Source organism: Polypterus senegalus, chromosome 7 (assembly GCF_016835505.1).
Source record: "Polypterus senegalus isolate Bchr_013 chromosome 7, ASM1683550v1, whole genome shotgun sequence".
Taxonomy (NCBI): domain Eukaryota; kingdom Metazoa; phylum Chordata; class Cladistia; order Polypteriformes; family Polypteridae; genus Polypterus; species Polypterus senegalus.
This window is the reverse complement of record NC_053160.1, coordinates 23,758,384-23,781,101: the sequence shown is the minus strand read 5'-3', so window position 1 is coordinate 23,781,101 and position 22,718 is coordinate 23,758,384. Positions and strand designations below refer to the sequence as shown.

Genomic DNA, 22,718 nt, shown 5'->3' with positions numbered 1-22,718 from the left:
CTCAAGGAGATTGGTTCCAGAGTCCAAGCTGTGCATCGAGGTGAGTCCGACTATATCTAGCCGGAACCTCTCAACCTCGCGCACTAGCTCAGGCTCCTTCCCCTTCAGAGAGGTGACATTCCACGTCCCAAGAGCCAGTTTCTGTAGCTGAGGATCAGACCGCCAAGGTCCCCGCCTTTGGCCACCACCCAACTCACACTGCACCCAACCTCCTTGGCCCCTCCCATAGGTGGTGAGCCCATGGGGAGGAGGACCCACGTTACCTCTTCGGGCTGTGCCCGGCCGAGCCCCATGGGTGCAGGCCCGGCCACCAGGCGCCGCCATCGAGCCCCACCTCCAGGCCTGGCTCCAGAGGGGGCCGGTGACCAGCGTCGGGCAAGGGAAAAGCGTCGTCCAAGGTTTTATTCTTCATTGGAGGTTTATTGAACCGCTCTTTGTCTCATCCCTCACCTAGGACCAGTTTGCCTTGGGTGGCCCTACCAGGGGCATAAAGCCCCGGACAACATAGCTCCTAGGATCATTGGGACACGCAAACCCCTCCACCACGATAAGGTGACGGTTCAAGGAGGAGAAGAGTCAAATCCTGTGAATATTATGAAGAAACTGACAGGATTGGGTTGTTGAATATATATGTTTGATGAATGAAAGTTAGGAGTCCAGAGTCATGCCATGATTTCTGACGATGGTGAAAAAAGTGATGTGTCCCAGTGTGATACTTAGAGACATATCTGGAGAAGGAGAATCAAAGGGCAAGTACAAGATATCTGATTTTAAAAGGTTAAGTTTTAGATGATGATCATTCATCCATTATGACATGGCAGAGAGACAACTGGACATCTGGGCTGAAATCTGTAGATTGTAAGAGAGAAATGAGGGGAGGGGCTATGCATCAGTAGCTCAGAGTTGGTAGGAGAAGACATGAAAAGAAATGACATTGTCTAAGGAACGAATGTATGGAGAAAAGAGAAGTGGACCCTGTACTGATCCTTGAGGCACACCTGAAGAAAGTTTCTGTGGAGAAGACAAGGAGTTAGACAGGGAGTCACAAAAAGATTGGCCCAGGAGTTAGGAATCAAACCAGTCCTGAGCAGAACCGCTAATTCTAAGGACTACTGCAACTCTATGCAGGCAAGGGTTTCGGCATATGTCACCAAACCACTGCAGATGATTCACAGTGGAAAGGCACATCAGGTTTTCAACCAGCCAAGACTGGTGCGTGTCACTCCTCTTTTCTTGTCACTACATTGGCTTCCTGTAGTAGCACATATTAAGTTCAAATCCTTGATATTTTCCTACAGAGTAGTTAGTGGGTCAACCCCTATACTGTATATATGGAGATACTTGTGAGGTCCTATGCTGCTTCCCATGTACTCAGGTCTGCTAGTGAATGGCATGTGGTGTTGCCACCTCTGCGTGGCACCCTCTACCTTTCAAGTGTAATTTGTAGCTGGTGGAATGTGCTGCTCACCTCCATTCAAACTGATGAGCTTCTCAATGTATTTAAGGAGCATTTGCAGATTCTTGTTTGGTGAATTTCTGTCTTAATGATATTGGCTTTGTTAGTTTTTGTAATCTAGGAATTATAATTAGATGGTATTTTGTTAGGCTAGTGAAGGTAAAACTGTAAAATATGTGGAAATCCTGGAGGAAAACCTGATGTTTTCTGTAAAAAACCTGTGCCATGGGAGAAGATTTGTTTTTCAGCAAGACAACAACGCCATGCATAAAGCCAAACCTGCACAACAATGACTTCAAAACAACAATGGTAACATACTGGAGTGGCTGAGTCAGTCGAGACCTCAATCTAAATGAGAATTTGTAGCTGGACATGATAAAAGCTGTTCACTCACAATCCTTATGCAATTTGACAGAGCTTTTGTAGTTTTGTAAGAAATTGAGGCAATGGCAGCATCCAGATATGAAATGTAATGTAAATAAATGTAATGAAATGAAAATGTTAGACTTTAATACACTTTGGATGATTTGAAAGCCGAAAGTACCCCTTATGAGAAGGACCTAGTAGTCAGAGTGGCCATGAAAGAGGCTAATAGGGTGTGTGTTTAGGAGGAGTTTATGCTAAAGATTTATAATGCACATGTGAGGCCACACCTGGAGTACTGTGTACAGCTTTGGTTTTACAGTTTAGATTACAGAAAGACATAGCAATACCAGAGAAAATCCATAGAAGAGTGACTAGGCTGATTGTAGGATTGTTTTGTATGAGGAAAAAGTGAAGGAGTTGAATTGTTTTACTTTAGGCAAATTCAGATTAAGAGGTGACATGATTGAAGTGTTTAAAATTATAAAGGTTATTAGTTCAGTGGAAACAGAAACTCACTTAGCCGCTAATACAGAAGGGAGGCGAGCACATCGGCAAAACGGTATCCGTTTTATTTTTCCACCCACCACTAATACACAAGCAAGGCGAGCACATTGGCAAAACGAAACCTCAGAAGAAAGAGACACTCGCATAGTCGCTAATGCACAAGCGATGCGAGCACGTTGCCAAAATGAAACCTCCTAGGAGAGAGATGCCCAGAGTAGTTCCTTTCAATTACCTGACAGCTCTACATTTCAGTTTTTTTTTCTGAAGATTTCAATAGTTTCTAGGATCCGGACTTTCATAGCTAGTTATTATATATAAAAAAAGAATTCCCTTCTGACCAGAAGAGCAAAACACAAGTTTCAGCAGATCTAGGGATGACCAAACAAAGGAAGCTTCAGCTTTCATCAGCCTTTAGAGTGCCACGTCATTTTATTGAGTCAGGGACTACTCATCGAAGACTTCTCCGGCTGCATCGATTGAGCTCAGTACATTGTGTGAGATTAGCGTCATACTTTTTTTCTCATCAAGTGCCAAAGAGGGCAAATGAAATGATTAGTGTAAATTCTTCTTTGTTTTGCAGCCCAATTGTTTCAAGTGCTTTGGCTTCTATCAACAGCAAATGGGGCCTTCCAGTCTTTACTCTGCCTTTTAACATTCTGGTCTGCTTGCATATGGTGGCCACAGGACATTACAATCGTTATTTCCCGCAGGTTCTCATCAAACCCATTGCTTCAACTCCTAATCTCACCTGGTCAGATGTCAATGTTGGCATGGTAAGAACTAGTATTAAAGGTACGGCTATGCTACTTAGAGATATTCATGTCTCTGCTGACTCTTCCTATGGAGTCAGTAGACGGATTGGGAGAACATGGGGGGTCAAGAGGTTGCTGGAAAGGGGTGTGTGACGATCTATGCAAAAGGAAGAAGGTCCAAGTCTTTAGAGTCCTGGTGCTTCCGGTCTTGCTATATGATTGTGAGACATGGATGCTATCCAGTGACCTGAGACAAAGACTGGACTCCTTTGGTACTGTGTCTCTCCAGAAAATACTTGGGTACCGTTGGTTTGACTTTGTGTCGAATGAGCGGTTGCTCATGGAGTCCCGAATGAGTCACATTACCTGGATTGTGAGGGAGCATCAGTTATGGCACTACGGCCATGTGGCACGTTTCCCCGAGGGTGATCTTGCTTGAAAGATCCTCATTGTTGGGGACCTGAGTGGCTGGACCAGGCAGTTGGATCGCCCACATAGCACCTGGCTGCAGCAGATAGAGGGTCATTTCTGGAGGGTGAGACTAGACCGCATGTCTGCCTGGGGTGTTGCCAACCGGGATCCTGAGTTGTTTTGTTGTGTAGTGGGTGCGGCAATGCACTGTACCAGTGCAAGCTCCCCAAGTTGACTTGACTTGACTTATGCTGCTTAAAAAGAAAAAATAGTATACTGTATCAGATGTATTCCAAAGTTCTATCAATATATAATGATAATATGACAGAAGTTACCAGCAGGAGATAGAAATGAATTGTGCCTAGGGCATATTGAATAGAGTTGCCAGGCCTCAGGCAAGAGAGAGGTGAGTGTTGAGAAGCTCTGGACCTTTTATTCAGGCATCTCAGTACACCCAAAAATTGCTTATAAATAAAATAAGTCTAGAAGCCTCCTAATTAATGTTCATTCTACACATACATTATGCACTTTGCTCTTTTCAACAGTTACTAGTGTTAGCACTGGGTTCTGCATATTGTTCAGGATCTTCTTAATTTGAAGAGTGCATGTTCTTCTTATTCTATGCCTCTAAATGAAACACACCCTTGCTGACTGCAGATGAATTTAGTGTCAACTGTTAGTCTTACGAGTACATATCTGGAATAAAGAAAGTTGACATGAAGATAACACAATGAGAGTGTCTGTGTGTGGATTCTCACCCAAAGACTCTGGAACCGTATGGCAGAATCAGTCAACACTGAAGCGACCATATTTGTTTGTTTATATTTGATGTAATTGTCTTGGTTCATAACCTAACAGTTTAATTAGTCTTGTCAAGTACTTGACATTTTCACAAAAATAAAACTACTTTTCATATATGAGCAGAGAATTAAAAAGTCACGGAAGATATCTTTTCATTATTTATGATCTTAGATAGATAGATAGATAGATAGATAGATAGATAGATAGATAGATAGATAAGGCACTATATAATAGATAGAAGGATAGATAGATAGATAAGGCACTATATAATAGATAGAAGGATAGATAGATAGATAAGGCACTGTATGATAGATAGATAGATAGATAGATAGATAGATAGATAGATCCTTATTTGTCTTTATAAGAATTCAAAAATAAAAATGCTTTTTCCCTTTTGCTTATTTCTAGCTGTTTAGGGCTGTGCCAGTGGGTATTGGACAAGTGTACGGCTGTGATAATCCATGGACTGGAGGCATTTTTATTGTTGCTTTGTTCATTTCATCTCCCGTCACCTGTTTGCATGCAATAATCGGCTCTGCTTCTGGTGTCCTGTCAGGTAAGATTCAATCAATCAATCAATCAATCAACATTTATTTATATAGCACATTTGTAGCTCAAAGTGCTTTACAAAATGAAGAATAGAAAAATAGAAGACACAATAAAAAATAAACATAAGTCAACATTAATTAACATAGAATAAGTAAGGTCCGATGGCCAGGGTGGAAAGAAAAAACAAAAATAAAACTCCAAAGCTGGAGAAAAAAAATAAAATCTGTAGGGATTCCAGAACAAGAGACCACCCAGTCCCCTCTGGGCATATATTCATTGATTTGTTGTTCATATGTTTGCAAATTCATTATAAAATCTACAATATTTTTAAGATGGCTGAATGTGTGCAAAGATTTAAAACTTATCACCAAGTTCAGTATTCATAAATTCCTTCCATGAAAACAATGTACTGCACATTACTGATCATGTATCTTCCATATCCACTAAACTCCTTTACACGGCAGTCATGTTAGGATTTTCAGAACCCTTTTGTTTTCTGGTTTATTATTGCAGTAACAAATGTGTCTAACAAAATACAAGAGAGTGAAAGCAGCCATTGAAAATCCAAGTGAAATCAGACAGGAAATATTATACTCCTGCAAAGCAGACATATTTTCAAAACATAATCAAGTACAGTAACAAAGCATTACTACTATACAAACACTCAAAGCTGCACAGATGATTGATTAGCAGAAAACAGAAAATGCAGATAAGAGAAGAATTTGTCACGAAGTGTACACCATCAGCTGAGTAGCTGATTTTTTAGTGATATAGATCTGTATATAGTTAATAAACCATTAACACTTGCAGATAACAAAAAAAAAAAAACTAACAAAAATAGAAGAATAAACAAGAAGAATATTCATAACTGGGCAAACACTTGTAAAATGAACTTCAACGTACTGTAGACAAATGGGCATTTTTGCCCAGAGAACTGCCGCTCACTGAATATTTTCCCTTTTCTCAGACCATTCCCTGTAAACCTCTATAAACATCCCATTAGATCACCAGTTTCTGAAATACTCAGACCAGCCCATCTAGCATTAACAACCATGCCAGGTTTAAAGTCACTTCAATCAACTTTCTTTGCCATTCTGATGTCTGGTTTGAATTTCAGCAGGTCTACTTGACAGTGTCTGCATGCCTAAATTAATTGAGTTGCTGCCATATGATTGGCTGATTAAATATTTGCATTAACAAGTAGTTGAATAGGTGTACCTAATAAAGTGGCCAGTGAATATATATATATATATATATATATATATATATATATATATATATATATATATATATATATATATATATATATATATATATATACACTGCTCACAAAAATTAAAGGAACACTTTTTATTGGGCCTGGCATGAAATCAATTAAACCTGTCTGATAATTTTCTGGTTGGTTAAGCAGCTGAGGTCATTGTTAATCACTTTCAGCTGTATTGGTGTTCATGGACTTAACGACAGGTGCACTAAAGTGGCAACAATTAGAAAACCCTCAAAACAGGACTGGTTTTACATGTGGAGGTCATTTCAAGTTTCTTCCTCTTGATCTTTTTTGGCTGGTTTTCCACTCGTGCTAGTTTTGGCTTGAGTAATCATCTCTACTGGCAGTATGAGGCGATTCCTTAACCCTACAGAAGTTGCACAGGTTGTCCAACTTCTCCAGGATGGCACATCCACACGTGCTGCAGCAAGAAGGTTTAATGTGTCTTCCAGCACAATCTCCAGAACATGGAGGAGATTTCAGGAGACTGGCTATTATTCTCAGAGAGCTGGACAGAGCCGTAGAAGGTCCTCAACCCATCAGCAGGACCGATACCTGCTCCTTTGTGCAAGGCGGAACAGGCTGAGCACTGCTCGTGCCCTACAGAATGACCTCCAGAGGGCCACTGGTGTGAATGTCTCTACCCAAACAATCAGGAACAGACTTCATGAAGATGGCCTGAGGGCCCGGCGTCCTGTAGTGGGCCCTGTGCTCACTGCCCAGCACCGTGGAGCTCGACTGGCATTTGCTCAAGAACACCAGAATTGGCAAGTCCACCACTGGCCCTGTACTTTTACAGGCGAGAGCAGGTTCACCCTGAGCAGCTGTGATAGACGTGAAAGAGTCTGGAGAAGACAAGGAGAACGATATGCTGCCTGCAACGTTGTTCAACATGACAGGTTTGGTGGTGGGTCAGTGATGGTCTGGGGAGGCATATTCATGGAGGGATGCACAGACATCTACTGCATAGGAAATGGTGCTCTGACTGCCATAAGGTATCGAGATGAAATCCTTGAACCCATTGTCAGACCCTACGCTGGTGCAGTAGGTCCTGGTTTCCTCCTAATGCACGACAATGCCCGGCCTCATGTGGCAAGAGTATGCAGGCAGTACCTGGAGGATGAAGGAATTGAAACAATTGAATGGCCTTCACGATCCCCTGACTTAAACCCAATAGAACATCTGTGGGACATTATGTTTCGGTCCATTAGGCCGCCAGGTTGCTCCTCAGACTGTACAACAGCTCAGGGATGCCCTCATACAGATCTGGGAGAAAATGCCACAAGACACCATCCATCGTCTCATTAGGAGCATGCACCGACGTTGTCAAGCATGCATACAAGCTCGTGGGGCCACACAAGATACTGAAAAGCATTTTGAGTAGCAGAAATTAAGTTTTTGAAAAAATGGACTAGCCTGCCACATCTTCATTTCACTCTGATTTTAGGGTGTCTACACAATTGAGCCCTCTGTAGGCAGAAAACTTTTATTTCCATTAAAAGACTTGGCATCCTTTTGTTCCTAAGACATTGCCCTGTCGTTATTTGTATAGATATCCAACTTCATATTGAGATCTGATGTATCTAATGTGTTTCTTTAAAGTGTTCCTTTAATTTTTGTGAGCAGTGTATATGTATATATACATATACACACACACTAGGGGGCTTTGCCCCCTACTCGCTTCCCTTGCCCACCCCTCAACCCCTCTCTCCGGGGGCGCACTTCACGCTCACCACTTTGTGTCTCTGCCACTCGCGTTGTGAAGGGGGGGGGGGTTTGGCTAAACACATGCTAAGGAGATGTGGGCGAATCAGCTGCTGGCTTGCAGCTGCTGCTACAAAGCTGCGTTTTCTGCATGTTCCGCTGTGTGTCAATCATCTAAAAGCCTGTACAGCAGCTGTCCTTTTGTCTCACTTCCTTGTCTCCCGGGATGTTAAAGTGTCTCAGAGAAATTGTTTGTAAGTAGTGCGTGACGTGCAAGTAGTCTCGCAGGACTTCAAAGTGTCTCCCCGAGATGATCACGTCTCGACCCAAATATTTTTTATATAATAGATAGATATGTGTCTCTCATTTCTATCAAGTTCTTTTATGTTGGCCCATCTATCTATTGCCCCCATCCCCACATTTCTCAATTCAAGCTTGAATGTTGAATACACAATGGGAGGTCTGAAATTTGAAAGTGCTGCTTATGACAAGGACCTGTGAGTCATTGTGGACTCATCACTATATCCAGGCAGTGTACAGAAGTGATCAAGAAAGCTAACAGAATGTTAGGTTACTGTATGTAGTATAGAGTACGAGTCCAAGCAGATTATGCTCAAGCTTTATAATCCACTGGTGAAGCCTCATCTGGAGTTCTGTGTGCAGTTTTTTCTTCAGGGTACAAAAAAGACATAGTAGGACTAGACACAATCCAGAGAAGAGTAGCCGGCCTGATTCCCAGGCTACAGGGGATGAGTTATGAGGAAAGACTAAAGGAGCTGAGCTGAATATCCTGTTCTCATTCTGATGTTCTAATTTCCCTGTTTAGAAGTCACTCTTGGGTCAACTCAATAAATCTTAATGATGTCAAGGTTTTACCCGAGTGTTATCTTACTCACCTGGCAACACTTCCTACAGCAGATCTTGGGGATTTTCCATCCTACATCACCAAAACCAAAACCTTAAAAAGCTTACATCTGAGCCACTCCAGCCTAAATCTCAGCTGCTCAAAATGATTTGGCTGGTTTCAACAGCTCATCATTCACATTAAAGTCTATCTATCTATCTATCTATCTATCTATCTATCTATCTATCTATCTATCTATCTATCTATCTATCTATCTATCTATCTATCTATCTATCTATCTATCTATCTATCTACATCTCCAGGGTACTGGGTTTTGTCTCAATGCACTTGTTCTTCAAACTCAATTTCCTCCCATATCCCAAAGACCTGTTAATTATGAAGACAAAACTAACTGGCACTGTGTGAATGAATGTGGGTGTGTTGGACCCAAAAAAGAATAAAGCTTTTTGATTTAAATGACAGACACTTCCAATAGCTGCATGTAAAAAAAAAATAAAAATAAAATAAGATAAATTATGTTTGCTTCAGGTATGCTTCTTCTGTTTTATTAACCTCAAAATGACAGACTTCTTGTTCTTCTTTCGGCTGCTCCCATTAGGGGTTGCCACAGCAGATCATCATCTTCCATATCTTTCTGTCCTCTGCATCTTGTTCTGTTCTGCTCTGCTACCTCCAGCTCTGTCTCCCGATTTCTGGTCAGTGCCACCGTCTCCAACCCATATAACATAGCTGGTCTCACTACCGTCCTGTAGACCTTCCCTTTCACTCTTGCTGATATCCGTCTGTCACAAATCACTCCTGACACTCTTCTCCACCCATTCCACTCTGCCTACACTCTCTTCTTCACTGCTCTTCCACAATCCCCATTACTCTGTACTGTTGATCCCAAGTATTTAAACTCATCCGCCTTCACTATCTCTACTCCCTGCATCCTCACCATTCCAATGTCCTGCCTCTCATTCACACACATGTATTCTGTCTTGTTCCTACTGACCTTCATTCCTCTCCTGTCTAGAGCATAGCTCTACCTCTCCAGGGTCTCCTCAACCTGCTCCCTACTATCGCTACAGATCACAGTGTCATCAGCAAACATCATAGTCCACGGGGACTCCTGTTTAATCTTGTCTGTCAACCTGTCTATCACCATTGTGAATAAGAAAGGGCTCAGAGCCGATCCTTGATGTAATCCCACCTCCACCTTGAATGCATCCGTCACTCATACTGCAGACCTCACCACGGTCACACTTCCCTCGTAAATATCCTGTACAACTCTTACATACTGTACTTCTCTGTCATTCCCGAGTTCCTCATGCAATACCACAACTGCTCTCGAGGTACCCTGTCATATGCTTTCTCCAGGTCCACAAAAACTCAATGCAACTCCTTCTAGCATTCTCTGTACTTCTCCATCAACACCCTCAGAGCAAACATCGCATCTGTGGTGTTCTTTCTTGGCCTGAAACCATACTGCTGCTCACTAATCATCACCTCACTTCTTAACCTAGCTTCCACTTCCTTATCCCCCTGTAGTTACTACAGTCCTGCACATCCCCCTTATTCTTAAATATCAGCACCAGTACACTTCTTCTCCACTCCTCAGGCATCTTCTCACTTTTCAAGATTCCAGTAAACAATCTGGTTAAAAACTCCACTGCCATCTCTCCTATGTCGTCTGGACCAATGGCTTTTCCATTCTTCATCCTCTTCATAGCTGTCCTTACTTCCTCCTTGCTAATCTGTTGCACTTCGTGATTCACTATCTCCACATCATCCAACCTCTTCTCTCTCTCGTTCTCTTCATTCATCAGCCTCTCAGAGTACTCTTTCCATCTGCTCAACACACTCTCCTCGCTTGTGAGTATGTTTCCATCTTTATCCTTTATCACCCTAACCTGCTGCACATCTTTCCCAGCTCGGTCCCTCTGTCTAGCTCATCGGTCCTTTTCTCCCTCCTTAGTGTCCAACCTCTCATACAACTCATCATACGCCTTTTCTTTAGCCTTCGCCACCTCTCTCTTCACGTTGCGCTTTATCTCCTTGTACTCTTGTGTACTTTCTGCATCTCTCTGGCTATCCCAGTTCCTCTTTGCCATCCTCTTCTTCTGTATACTCTCCTGTACTTCCCCATTCCACCACCAGTTTTCCTTTTCCTCCTTCCTCTGTCCAGAAGTCACGCCAAGCACCCTTCTTGCTGTCACTCTTACTACATCTGCTATAGTTTCCTAAATGTCTGGTAACTCTTCAATACCACCCAGTGCCTGTTTCACCTTCGCCCTAAACTCAATCTTGCAGTCTTCCTTTTTCAAATTCCACCATTTGATCCATGGCTCTGCCCTCACTTTCTTCCTCTTCTTGATCTCCAACGTCATCTTACAGACCACCATCCTATGCTACTTAACTACACTTTCCCGTGCCACCACTTTGCAGTCTTCAATCTCCTTTAGATTGACTCTTCTGCATAGGATGTAATGTACCTGTGTGCATCTTCCTCCACTTTTGTATGTAACCTTATGTTCCTTCCTCTTCTTCACCACAGCCATGTCCATCCTTTGGCAAAATCCATTATCCTCTGAACTTCTTCATTCCTCTCCTTGACACAATAACTACCCATCACCTCCTTGTCTCCTTGTGTTCCCTTTACCAACATGCCCATTGAAATCCGCTCCAATCACCACTTTCTGTCCCTTGGGTACACTGTTCATCACTTCATTAAGCTCACTCCAAAAATCTTCTTTCTCATCTATTGCACACCCAACTTGCGGGGCATATGCACTAACAACATTCATCATCACACCTCCAATTTCCAGCTTCGTAATCATTACCCTGTCTGACACTCTTTTCACATCCAAAACACTCTTGACATACTGTTCCTTCAGAATAATCCGTACTCCATTTCTTCTCCTATCCACACCATGATAGAACAATTTGAATCCACCTCCAATCCACCTGGCCTTACTCCTTTTCTCTTGCACGCACAATATATCAACCTTCCTAATTTCCATCATATCTGCTAACTCTCTACCCTTACCAGTCATACTGCCAACATTCAAAGTTCCTACCCTCAGTTCCACTCTCTTTACCTTCCTCCTCTCCTCCTGCCTCACGTCTCCCACCTTTTCTTTGGCAAACAGCAGCCCAATTTTCAGCAGCACCTTGTTGGTTAACAGTACTGGTGGCGGTCGTTGTTAACCAGGGGCTCGACCGATCCAGTATGGAAATTTGTATTGCTGTCCACTTATTGATTTGGCAAAATTTTACACCAGATGCCCTTCCTGACGTAACCCTCCCCATTTATCCGGGCTTGGGACTGGCACGAAGAAACACACTGGTTTGTGCATCCTCTGTGGCTGGGTTCCAAAAATGGCAGACTGGCAGACTGATAATAGGATATAACTTTTACAAAGAGTTGCTATTTTTTTTTCTATGTGTGTGTGTGTGAATTAACAGCATGTTTAGATAGATCTTAAACATAATCTTCCTTTATCTCCTTTCTCTTAGGCTTGGCTCTTGCATCACCCTTCCAAAACATCTATGATGGCCTCTGGAGTTATAACAGTGTGTTGGCTTGTATAGCCATAGGAGGAATGTTCTACGCTTTGACATGGCAGACTCACCTTCTTGCTGTTGCTTGTGGTAAGAAAGAATTGCATTGCAGTTTTTAAAATATGCTTGTAGAAAGTGTTCAGCCTCTTGAACATTTTCACATTTTATTACATTACAAAACTGAAATAAAATGCAATTGAATAGGAAATGTCAATGGTGAAGTCTAGGTTGACCTCTATGTCCTGCTGCTCCAATGACCTTCACCAGAAAAAGTGGGTTGAGAAGATGAGATTGTTGTGATAGGGTGACACAAAGATGGTGAAATGGGAGTGAGGCTTCCAAAATGTAGCCACATGGGAGGCCAGGACTGTCACTGGCTAATGCAGCTACTCCTCACTGCTAACTGCTGGCTTCTGAACTAGCAGGCCCCAAACAAGGACAGCTGACAAAATAACTCAAAAAATCCCCAAATAAATAAAAAAGTCCTACAAAGAGGAGGATGACCACAATGCATGTGCACAAAAAGACAATGGAAGATTTATTTATCAGAATTTCAAAAAAAAACTAACAAGAAGAATACAGAAAAGAAAAAAAAAGGAATTGCCTTAAGGGCAGTACAAAGCAAACAAGTTCAATAATGCAACACAAAATCAGAATCCAAAAACAGAGCAGAAAAACATTTAAATCCACAGGGTAACAGTACAGCCGGATATCCATATCTGCAGGAGATTAGTTAGAGGATGCCGAAGTCCCTTATATAAAATGATGTCATAATTGCATATAACCTAAGCACATCCTCCTATATACTTTAAATCATCTCTAGATTACTTATAATATCTGATACAATATAAATGTTACGTGAATATTTCTTATACTGTATTGTTTAGGGAATAATGCCCTCAACAAGCGACATGCCACTTTTCAAATGATGTGATTTTTATTTTCTCATCAAGAGATAGCAGTTGACACTCCCTCTTAGCCTTTGAGGCTTTGACTGCTTGATTCCTTTTTTTCACAGAAACAAATAGTGAACACAATGTAATGCCAAAGGCCTCACAGCGTCTTACAGTCAGGATTAGAACGGCTTTTGTTTAAGGAAATGCGGGGCAGCTCTTGCCATTGTGTGCTTGTGTGTCTCTTTCAATCATAAAAGTCCGTTGCTTGAAACCTTAGTAATTAATTTAAAGTGTACCAATTACCTACAGGCAGTCTGTGTGAGTTCAGGCCGTTTCCAGCCTGCACAACTGTGCACCCGTGTATAGGGTGTTCCGGATCTAATTGTGCAATTTTCATTATGCTATAACTTATTAAGCTTATTACATAGAAAATCACCCGAAAAATCCTGGACCATTGTGAAGTGTGCGAACTGACGACATAAAGAATTGTCTTCGCACCAAACTGGAATCGTCCCCGCATAAATCAAAGTCATCCAGACGATCTGGATCTCCATAATTAGATCTGGACCACCCTGTAGATAACCTTACCTAAGTTTAAAGCCAGTGCCCTGGCCAAGTGTCTGCATGCTGAGGGACAGACTCACTTTGATCGGCTTAGGGAGGAACATCGGTTTAGGGAAGTCTGATCACAATTTAACTTTTTGGTTAGTGATTGTTTTGTTTTCTTTCTTTGAGAGTCTTCCTTGTCCAACATATGTGCATGTCTTTTGAGTTTTGTTGAAAGGCTGCAGTACCGCGGGTAGTGTAAAGATGGAAACCGGTATCCACCTTGGCTGTTGGTAGGGCTCTAACTTTCCTTTTATAAAGAGAGCGATTGCCAGAAAGCAGGGTCGATCGTTCTGCAGAGCAAATTAAGGGTGCTTTGTGTGAGCTCAACAATTGAATGGCATATAGGAGCTGTAATATTACTCCAATGAGCAATTTTATTCAACTATTATGACGGGAGTTTACAGCGGGGTATACATAAAGATAGATGACATGCAGCAAATTCAAGGTTCATTTCTGACTGTTTTCCTACTCTGAAACACTTAATACATACAGACACTGCTCAGTAAACAGAACTTAACTAAGTTGAGAATCTGTGGGATGAAATGAAGGGGGCCATATGCAGGTGGGATTTACAGTAGAAACTGGATTCTTCTGACACACGCTTCAAAAATTCAGACAACACTAGAGAATAAATGTCTTCATTCATAGCAGTAGATGTTCTTAGCCACCCTGTGTATTTCTTTTCTTTATGAATCATTTTGTGGTCTCACAAACAGAACTTTACTGTTGGTGTTTAGGATTAAGTGGGTACAATGATCTTTGCATTTAAAATTGGTCCACAAATTTTTCAACTGTCTTGCTAATAATCCTTTTATTTATTCTTATTAGCCTTCTTTTGTGCTTACCTGGGAGCAGCAATAGGAAATGTCATGTCAGTGGTAAGTATTATTTAACCCAACTGAAACCAATTACCAGGCAGAATTTTTATTATTGCAAAACATTGACATTAGAGTTGGTGGCACTTCTTGTCGGTGAGGATATCAAATTTGTTGTTAATCTTGTTGCCCGAGGATGTCAAATTGCATGATTAGAAAGTGCAGGGGATGACAACTTAGACGACTGTGTAGCAACTTCCAGCACCTATTGACATTACAAAGTGTCATCTGCAATCTCTGCTTTTTATTTTACTTCTATTTCATCTGTCTTGTTACTTAAAACACAAGACATCAGACAGACAAGCTTTTCTTCTCTTTGTGAGGTCCAAAACATGTGTTTCTTATTGCTGCTTTGTAGTTCTGGAGGAGCATTCATTGGTTGTCAGCTTTCATGCACACAGAGCCCACCTCTACAACTAAGGACAAACTCAAATGTCTGATTTTGTCAAAGGCAAATGTGAATGAAGGCTTCCTGCAATCCTCGGTTGTTTCTTGTGCCTTATGCTTCAGAGGTAGACTTTGGACCCTCAAAATACTGCACTGGACGAAAAAGATTCAGAGAATGAATACATAACTTATAGGAAGTTTGTAAAAATGTAGTAAAGTTATAGGATTTTACACTTCTTTCCAATTCTGTAGATGGCACTAAAATATAAGAATTACAATTATGAAACAAATTGTACAGTTAGGAGGAGTTTTGTAATACACATACTATTATTGTGTTTAGGGCCTAGAAAACATGTAATGCAAGTCTTTTTTATCTCCCTAAGTGTTGAATTTATTAACTTCTTTGACAATAACCCTGAGCATGACTTGGCCTTGGAATTCTATGTAATTACGGTTAGTACCGAGTCAGACTTAGGGTAACATGTAATGGTGTACTTTATAGTTTTAAACTGAAATAATGCTTGGGACAGTATTCTGCTGCCATCTAGTCGATGAAATACCATCATCCTGTGAAAAATCATGAATATTTCTATGCTCTTTGCCTCTCTAAGGTAGCTCATTAATTTTCATGACTGGGCTGGAACCTTCAACCAAAAAAAGAAACTGCAAAGCTTGTTTTTGAACAAACTGAAACTAGAGTATTAGTTGTATCAGGTTGATAGCATTGACAATGTAAATTGGTCATCAGACGTTGATACAGATAGTGAAATCGATACATATGGCACTGTACAACCGTACTGCTGTGATATGCCTGGTGACTCTAGTTGTGTAAAGCTACAACTGGGTGTGTGATAAGAAGGCAAAATGATCAAGTTAAACGACTAGCCTACTAGCTGCTGTTCACAATGCAACATCTGTCAGTGTTCGTGTCAACGGAAATGTAGAAGTCACAAAAGCCGCTTTTCCGCTGCATAGTACGGCACGACACGGTTCAGTACAGCTCACTTTTGCGGGGCTTTCCACTGGGAACAGTACCTGGTACCTGGTCCTTTTTTTAGTACCACCTCAGCCGAGGTTCCAAGCGTGCCGAACCGTTACCAAAATGTGACGTGTAAACTCTGCTGGTCACTGATTGGCCGGAGAAAATCGTCATTACTGCGTCACTGGCTATTCTTTTCTTTAAAGGTACAGACACGCGGAAGTTTCGAAAGTTCTCCAGCCACTGAGTGTTTGTAAAACCGGGAACAATCACATCCCACCACTCTGAAGCACGGTTAAATGTCCAAGCAGATGGTCTGTTGCGCGACTTTTTGCAAAATGTGGAAGATCTGTAATATACAGAATCAGCATTTTAATGTTACACTGGCAGTTAAGTTCATTTTATGCTTTGCAACAGTGATAAAAGTTAGCTAGTGATGTGCTTTTTTTAGATGCTTACCCTTGCGTGTCGTCGAGCTAAAGTGTTGTCGTTGTCTGCGTGTTGTTGTAAAAGTTCCACGGTGTCACTGCAGTAGAGGCGGCGCAACTATAACAACACATGAATAATCCCACCCACTCTAAAGCGGTACTAAACTGCAGTCGAAACGCAAACCGAGCTGAACTGAGCCGAACCAAGGTGAGCTGTACTGAACCGTGTCGTGCCGTACTATGCAGTGGAAAAGCGGCTAGTGGGTGGCGCAGTGGTACCATAAATAACACAGGATGGCAGCCAACAATCGTCTTGCAGACCGAACCGCCTGTTGTAGCCCAGTCTTCTAAAGGGAAGAGATGGAAGGGAACAAGACAATGTGGTGGGCAACGACAGTCCTGGAGGGCCATAGAGGCTGCAGGTTTTTGTTCCAACCCAGATGTTTAATTAGAAACCAATACTTGCCAATCTCAGAGCTTATTTAATTGTATGTTAGTTTCTTATATCATTGATTTTTTCCTTTCCAAGAATATCATCCAAATGATCTGAAGCCTAAAGTGTATAATTTTCAGTCTCAAATTTCTGTTAATTTTTCTCTTAAGTGTTTTTCAAATTGTGCGTGATGAATCCACAGAGGTGTAAATGGAACAAGTTAGATGGAGAACTGCTGGCTCCTTTGTCATTTGCATCTTACTTCTAATAAGGAGCCATTATGTGCAGATGTTTAAGATTGAAATAATGAATTAAGGGTGTGGAATCTTAGCAAGGCGGCATGGTGGCGCAGTGGTAGCGCTGCTGCCTCGCAGTTAGGAGACCCGGGTTCGCTTCCCGGGTCCTCCCTGCGTGGAGTTTGCATGTTCTCCCCGTGTCTGTGTGGGTTTCCTCCGGGCACTCCGGTTTCCTCCCACAATCCAAAGACATGCAGGTTAGGTGGATTGGCGATTCTGAATTGGCCTTGGTGTGTGGGTGTGTTTGTATGTGTCCTGCGGTGGGTTGGCACCCTGCCCTGGATTGGTTCCTGCCCTGTGTTGGCTGGGATTGGCTCCAGCAGACCCCCGTGACCCTGTATTCGGATTCAGCGGGTTAGAAAATGGATGGATGGATGGAATCTTAGCAAGAAAGACCAATAAAATGAAGCATCAAAATGTCACTTGGGCAGTAAGGTCTTCATCAGCAATAATTGACTTCTCATTAAGAAACTGGGTTGGAACAAAAACCTGCAGCGACTGCAGCCCTCCAGGATCGACGCTGCCCACCCCTGCACCCTGTCAATTTATGGTTGGATTAAAATTTCATTAGGATAAATTCAGAAATGTCTCCATCTGGATGAATTCAGGTTGCTCTAAGGGGGTCAATTTTGATGCACTTAAGAAAGCTGTCCCTCAGTGTAATTTACATCAATAATCGCTACAAGATCTTGTGTAGCAGTCACGTTTTCAGATTAAAATGACAGCATCTAAAGTTCATCTGTTACAAAAATGCATATCAACTTTTCTTTCTTTCTTTTCTTTTTTATTTTCAGTTTGGTTTGCCTGCGTGCACGTGGCCCTTCTGCCTCTCAGCACTGACCTTCTTGCTCATCACCACTGACGCAAAGGCCATTTTCAGGCTGGAACTCGCTAACGTCACGTACCCTGAAGAAAACTTAAAAAACTACAAAAAGATGAGGAAACTCGAGAGGATGGACTTAAAAGACATTCAAATTAGTGGTTAAAGCTGAAGCAACCAGACTGTTTTCAAAGCTCACAAAAGCAACTTTATTAAATGCTTTTTTGTTTTAACAGCAGTACCTCTGAAATTACAGTATTATATAAGTTATTGAAGTTATTCTCCAAAACTAACGGAATTGCTATTTTTAAATCACTGTAAAAATTCAATTCACAAAAAGCAGAAAGTATACTCAATTTTTGGACTCTTCTAAACTAGTAGACTAATTATGAACTTGTTAAGCAGATTGAAGAAATCAAAATTTTACAAACGTGTTCTGAGAATGTTGTATGGGTAAAGAAAACATTTACACCCATACAGAGCTTGTGAAAGTGTTGATTCAGGCATGTCGTATTATTTTGTGTTTTGTAATAAATTTAGAGTACTTTACAGAGATCTGTTTTCACTTTGACATTAAAGTCTTTTTCTGTTGGTCAGTGTTAAAAAATCAAACTAAATCCATCGTGATTAAATTTTGTCTAATAATAAAGTAAGAAAATTGGTTGCAGCAATTGTAACCGCTACGCTTCACAAGTTTAAAGTGAAAATTGTATTAATGATTGCTTGTCAACCCCAAACTGTCTTCAGACCCCTTTCCACGGCGCAGAAAAAATAACTTCCACTAATAAAAGTGATTTTTATAAAAAATCACTCAGAGAAAAGATGTAGCAAAAAAATGTAATTAATACCTTATTTACAGTCCCACAAACTCCCCCGTATATCAACCGATTTTGAAAACCGCCCTCCTTCTTCCAATATATACAGTAAACAAATGTCATAAAATCATGTACCCCAAGAATATTCCACACCATCCATTCAATTTCGTCTTTTTTATCCTATTATCATATTTCCCAATAGTTCAGTTTCTTAGACACGCCAATCCCAGAATAAAAGATTTTTGGCTTACACTGCTTCTGATCCCATTCACTGTCTAATCCACTTCCCTCAGTGTATCCGGAATCTTCGAGGTGGCCACCCCAAACTGCATTGGACTTTTTTCCTGGACTCAGATGGATCATCTTTCTTTTCTCTCCGCCATAAAACTCGGGCTGTCTTTTTTTTCCTTCCTTTCCGGCACTACCAGAAATCGCAACGACAAAGGTCTTCCCTATCCAACCCATCCATCTTATGCTACAGTGTACTCAGACAGAACCAGGATTTACATAGAGAGACAAAAGACAAACCAGATACAAATTTATGTGGCAATGCTACATAATTCCCCACCCCAGTCTCTTTCAGAGTGGGTCCAAAGTAGGGCTTGAGGTTGACCACATTTACTGTCTCTATTTTCTTTTCTGGTTCTCTACCCTTTTGCATGTAGTAATTGTTTGGCCCGAGTTGCTTTAGGATCAAAGCTGATCCAGTCCACTTAGGCACAAGTTTAGAGGAATACTTTTTACTTGCATCAGAGAGATAGCGAGCCCGAACCCAGACCAGATCACCTACCAAGTAGTGCACTTTACTACGGCGGGCATTGTAGTACCTGGCATGTCTGGCTGTCACCCACACCAATCTCAAGCAAACCAGATGAACAACTTCTTTAATAGGTTTGACCACCCTAACCCACTCTCACCTCGGAGTACTGCACCCTCCACCCATCCTTCTGCTGATACCAGCATAGGAGAGACATCCCCACCCACAATTGCAGCAACCCAGGTAAGCAGAGAGCTGAGGAGAATTTATGCCAGCAAAGCAGCGGGTCCAGATGGAGTATCACTGGGGAGTCCTCTACAGGGTATCCTCAACCTGAGCCTGGAACAGGGGAGAGTCCCGAGGCTTTGGAAACATCTTGCATCACCCCAGTCCCAAAGGTATCATGTCCTAGTGAGATGAATGACTTCCGGCCTGTCGCTCTGACGACACATGTGATGAAGACCATGGAGCGGCAGCTGCTTCAGCACCTGAGGCCACAGGTCTGCCACACCCTCGATCCTCTGCAGTTTGCATACCATGAGAAGGTTGGAGTGGAGGATGCCATCATCTATATGCTACACCAATCCCTCTCCCACTTGGACAGAGGCAGTGATGCTGTAAGAATTATGTTTCTGGACTTCTCTAGTGCCTTCAACACCATCCAGCCTCTGCTGCATAGGGACAAGCTGACAGGGATGGGAGTAGATTCATACCTGGTGGCATGGATTGTGGACTATCTTACAGACAGACCTCAGTATGTGCATCTCGGGCACTGCAGGTCTGACATTGTGGTCAGAAACACAGGAGCGCCGCAGGGGACTGCACTTTCTCCGGTCCTGTTCGGCCTGTATATATCGGACTTCCAATACAACTCGGAGTCCTGCCACGTGCAAAAGTTCGCTGACGACACAGCTATTATGGACTGCATCAGGAGTGGGCAGGAGGTGGAGTATAGGAACCTAATTAAGAACTTTGTTAAATGTTGCGAGCACCAAGGAGCTGGTGGTGGATTTTAGGAGACCCAGGCCCCTCCTGGACCCCATGATCATCAGAGGTGACTGTGTGCAGAGGTTGCAAACTTATAAATACCTGGGAGTGCAGCTGGATGATACATTGGACTGGACTGCCAATACTGATGCTCTGTGCAAGAGAGGACAGAGCCGACTATACTTCCTTAGAAGACTGGCGTCCTTCAACATCTGCAATAAGATGCTGCAGATGTTCTATCAGACGGTTGTGGCGAGTGCCCTCTTCTACACGGTGGTGTGCTGAGGAGGCAGCATAAAGAAAAAGGACGCCTCACGCCTGGACAAACTGGTGAGGAAGACAGGCTCTATTGTAGGCACGGAGCTGGACAGTTTGACATCCGTGGCAGAGTGACGGGCGCTGAGCAGGCTCCTGTCAGTCATGGAGAATCCACTGCATCCACTGAACAGTATCACCTCCAGACAGAGGAGCAGCTTCAGCGACAGACTGCTGTCACCGTCCTGCTCCACTGACAGACTGAGGAGATCGTTCCTCCCCCACACTATGCGACTCTTCGATTCCACCCGGGAGGTAAACATTAACATTATACAAAGTTATTGTCTGTTTTACCTGCATTTTTATCACTCTTTAATTTAATATTGTTTTTATCAGTATGCTGCTGTTCTGGTATGTAAATTTCCCCTTGGGATTAATAAAGTATCTATCTATCTAAACGATCAAGTGGGCCCTTTAACTGTCGTCCTAATGCTACCAAGGCAGGCGTGGCACCAGTATGCTCATGGCTTGCTGTATTAATGGCAAATCCATTGCTCCATATCATTCTCCCAATGTGTAATATAGACCTTAAGTCAACCAGTACAATTTGTACATTTAACAAGTGCAATTTGTATATTTTGTAAAGTACTTTTATGACTATTCGGTTTGTTATTATTTTCTCTCTTCTTGTCTTTTTAACTCTTATGCCTCACACTGAGTCGACTGCACCTTCAATTTCATTGTTCCTTTGTAAAAGTGACATTAACAATAAAGATCTATCTATCTATCTATCTATCTATCTATCTATCTATCTAAATTGCAGTTTTGGTATCCACTTGTCCCAGTCTTGATGGTCGTCTCCTACATAGGATGCCAACATGGTCTTTAAGGTCCAATTTACTCTCTCTGTCAAATTAGTCTGGGGATGATAGGCTGTTGTCAGTTTCTGCTTTACACTCCATTCCATACACAGTTTTCCCATTAACTCACTGGTGAACTGGGGACCTCTATCAGATACAATATATCCCCCTTACCCAGGCATGTAAATATTTCATTTTTCAGGGTGGTGCAGATCTTCTGAACTTTGGTATCTGTTAGGGCAAACAGCTACACCCACTTTGAAAAATAATCTACGACGACCATCAAGACTGTCTTCTTGGTGGAAGTAGAAGGTAAAGGTCCCATCAGGTCAACTCTCAACATCTCTCCAGGTTCTGACATTTCTGACAACTTTTCACATGGTCCCATACATTCTTCCTCAAAGGGGGCCACCATGCCACTTTCATCACTAGTTGTCCGCCAAAAGGGCTGTTATGATAATATTGGAGAAACACATGGACATATTCTTCAGGGACCACAAGTTGGAGTTTAGTCCCTCCAAATCTTGCTGGCACAGCTCGATATAGTACACCTTGCAATTCCTCAAAATAAATGCAACCAAACCCTTGTGTACTAGAGTCCTCCCTATACTGTTGGCACATCTGACACATCTGTTGTGCTTTAGCCAAGTCTGGTAAGCTCAGGGGCAAATGAGTCCACTGACTTTGGGTCGTGGCAAGACATATCATACCCGTTGACTCAGGGATCCGTGACAACGCATTGGGCACCACATTGCCACATCCTTTCCTGTAAAACACCTTGAAGGTGAAACCCTGGAGATGCAGAACCCATCTTGTCAATCGGGAGGACGTCTTGGAGTGATTGAATGTCCAGGTCAGAGCACTGTGATCAACACGGACCTCAAATTCAACTCACTCGAAAAAATGATGCCATTTCTCCACTGCCCACACCACCACCAAACACTCAGAGGTAGAATAATTTACCTCAGTCCCATGCAGACTTCGTGACACAAAAGCAATCACTCTCTCCAGTCCATCCTTTTTCTGAGATAGAACAGCACTAATGCCATGGTTGCTGGCATCAGTCTTGACTTGAAAAGGCAGCGTGGGGTCTGGTTGAGCTA

The 22,718-nt window shown here is 42.2% G+C and overlaps 1 protein-coding gene across 4 annotated transcripts in view; it reads left to right on the top strand.

The window, feature by feature from the left end:
- Positions 1-18,512, top strand: part of LOC120532404 (urea transporter 2-like) — a 63,886-nt gene extending 45,374 nt beyond the window's left edge. For all 4 annotated transcript variants that reach the window (XM_039758366.1, XM_039758363.1, XM_039758367.1 and 1 more), the window contains 5 exons: positions 2,907-3,099; positions 4,699-4,846; positions 12,174-12,308; positions 14,552-14,601; positions 17,916-18,512. In XM_039758366.1, coding sequence (XP_039614300.1) covers positions 2,907-3,099; positions 4,699-4,846; positions 12,174-12,308; positions 14,552-14,601; positions 17,916-18,107 — 718 coding nt within the window. In that variant the 3' untranslated portion in view covers positions 18,108-18,512. The remainder of the gene's footprint in view (positions 1-2,906; positions 3,100-4,698; positions 4,847-12,173; positions 12,309-14,551; positions 14,602-17,915) is intronic.
- Positions 18,513-22,718: the final 4,206 nt, after the last annotated feature.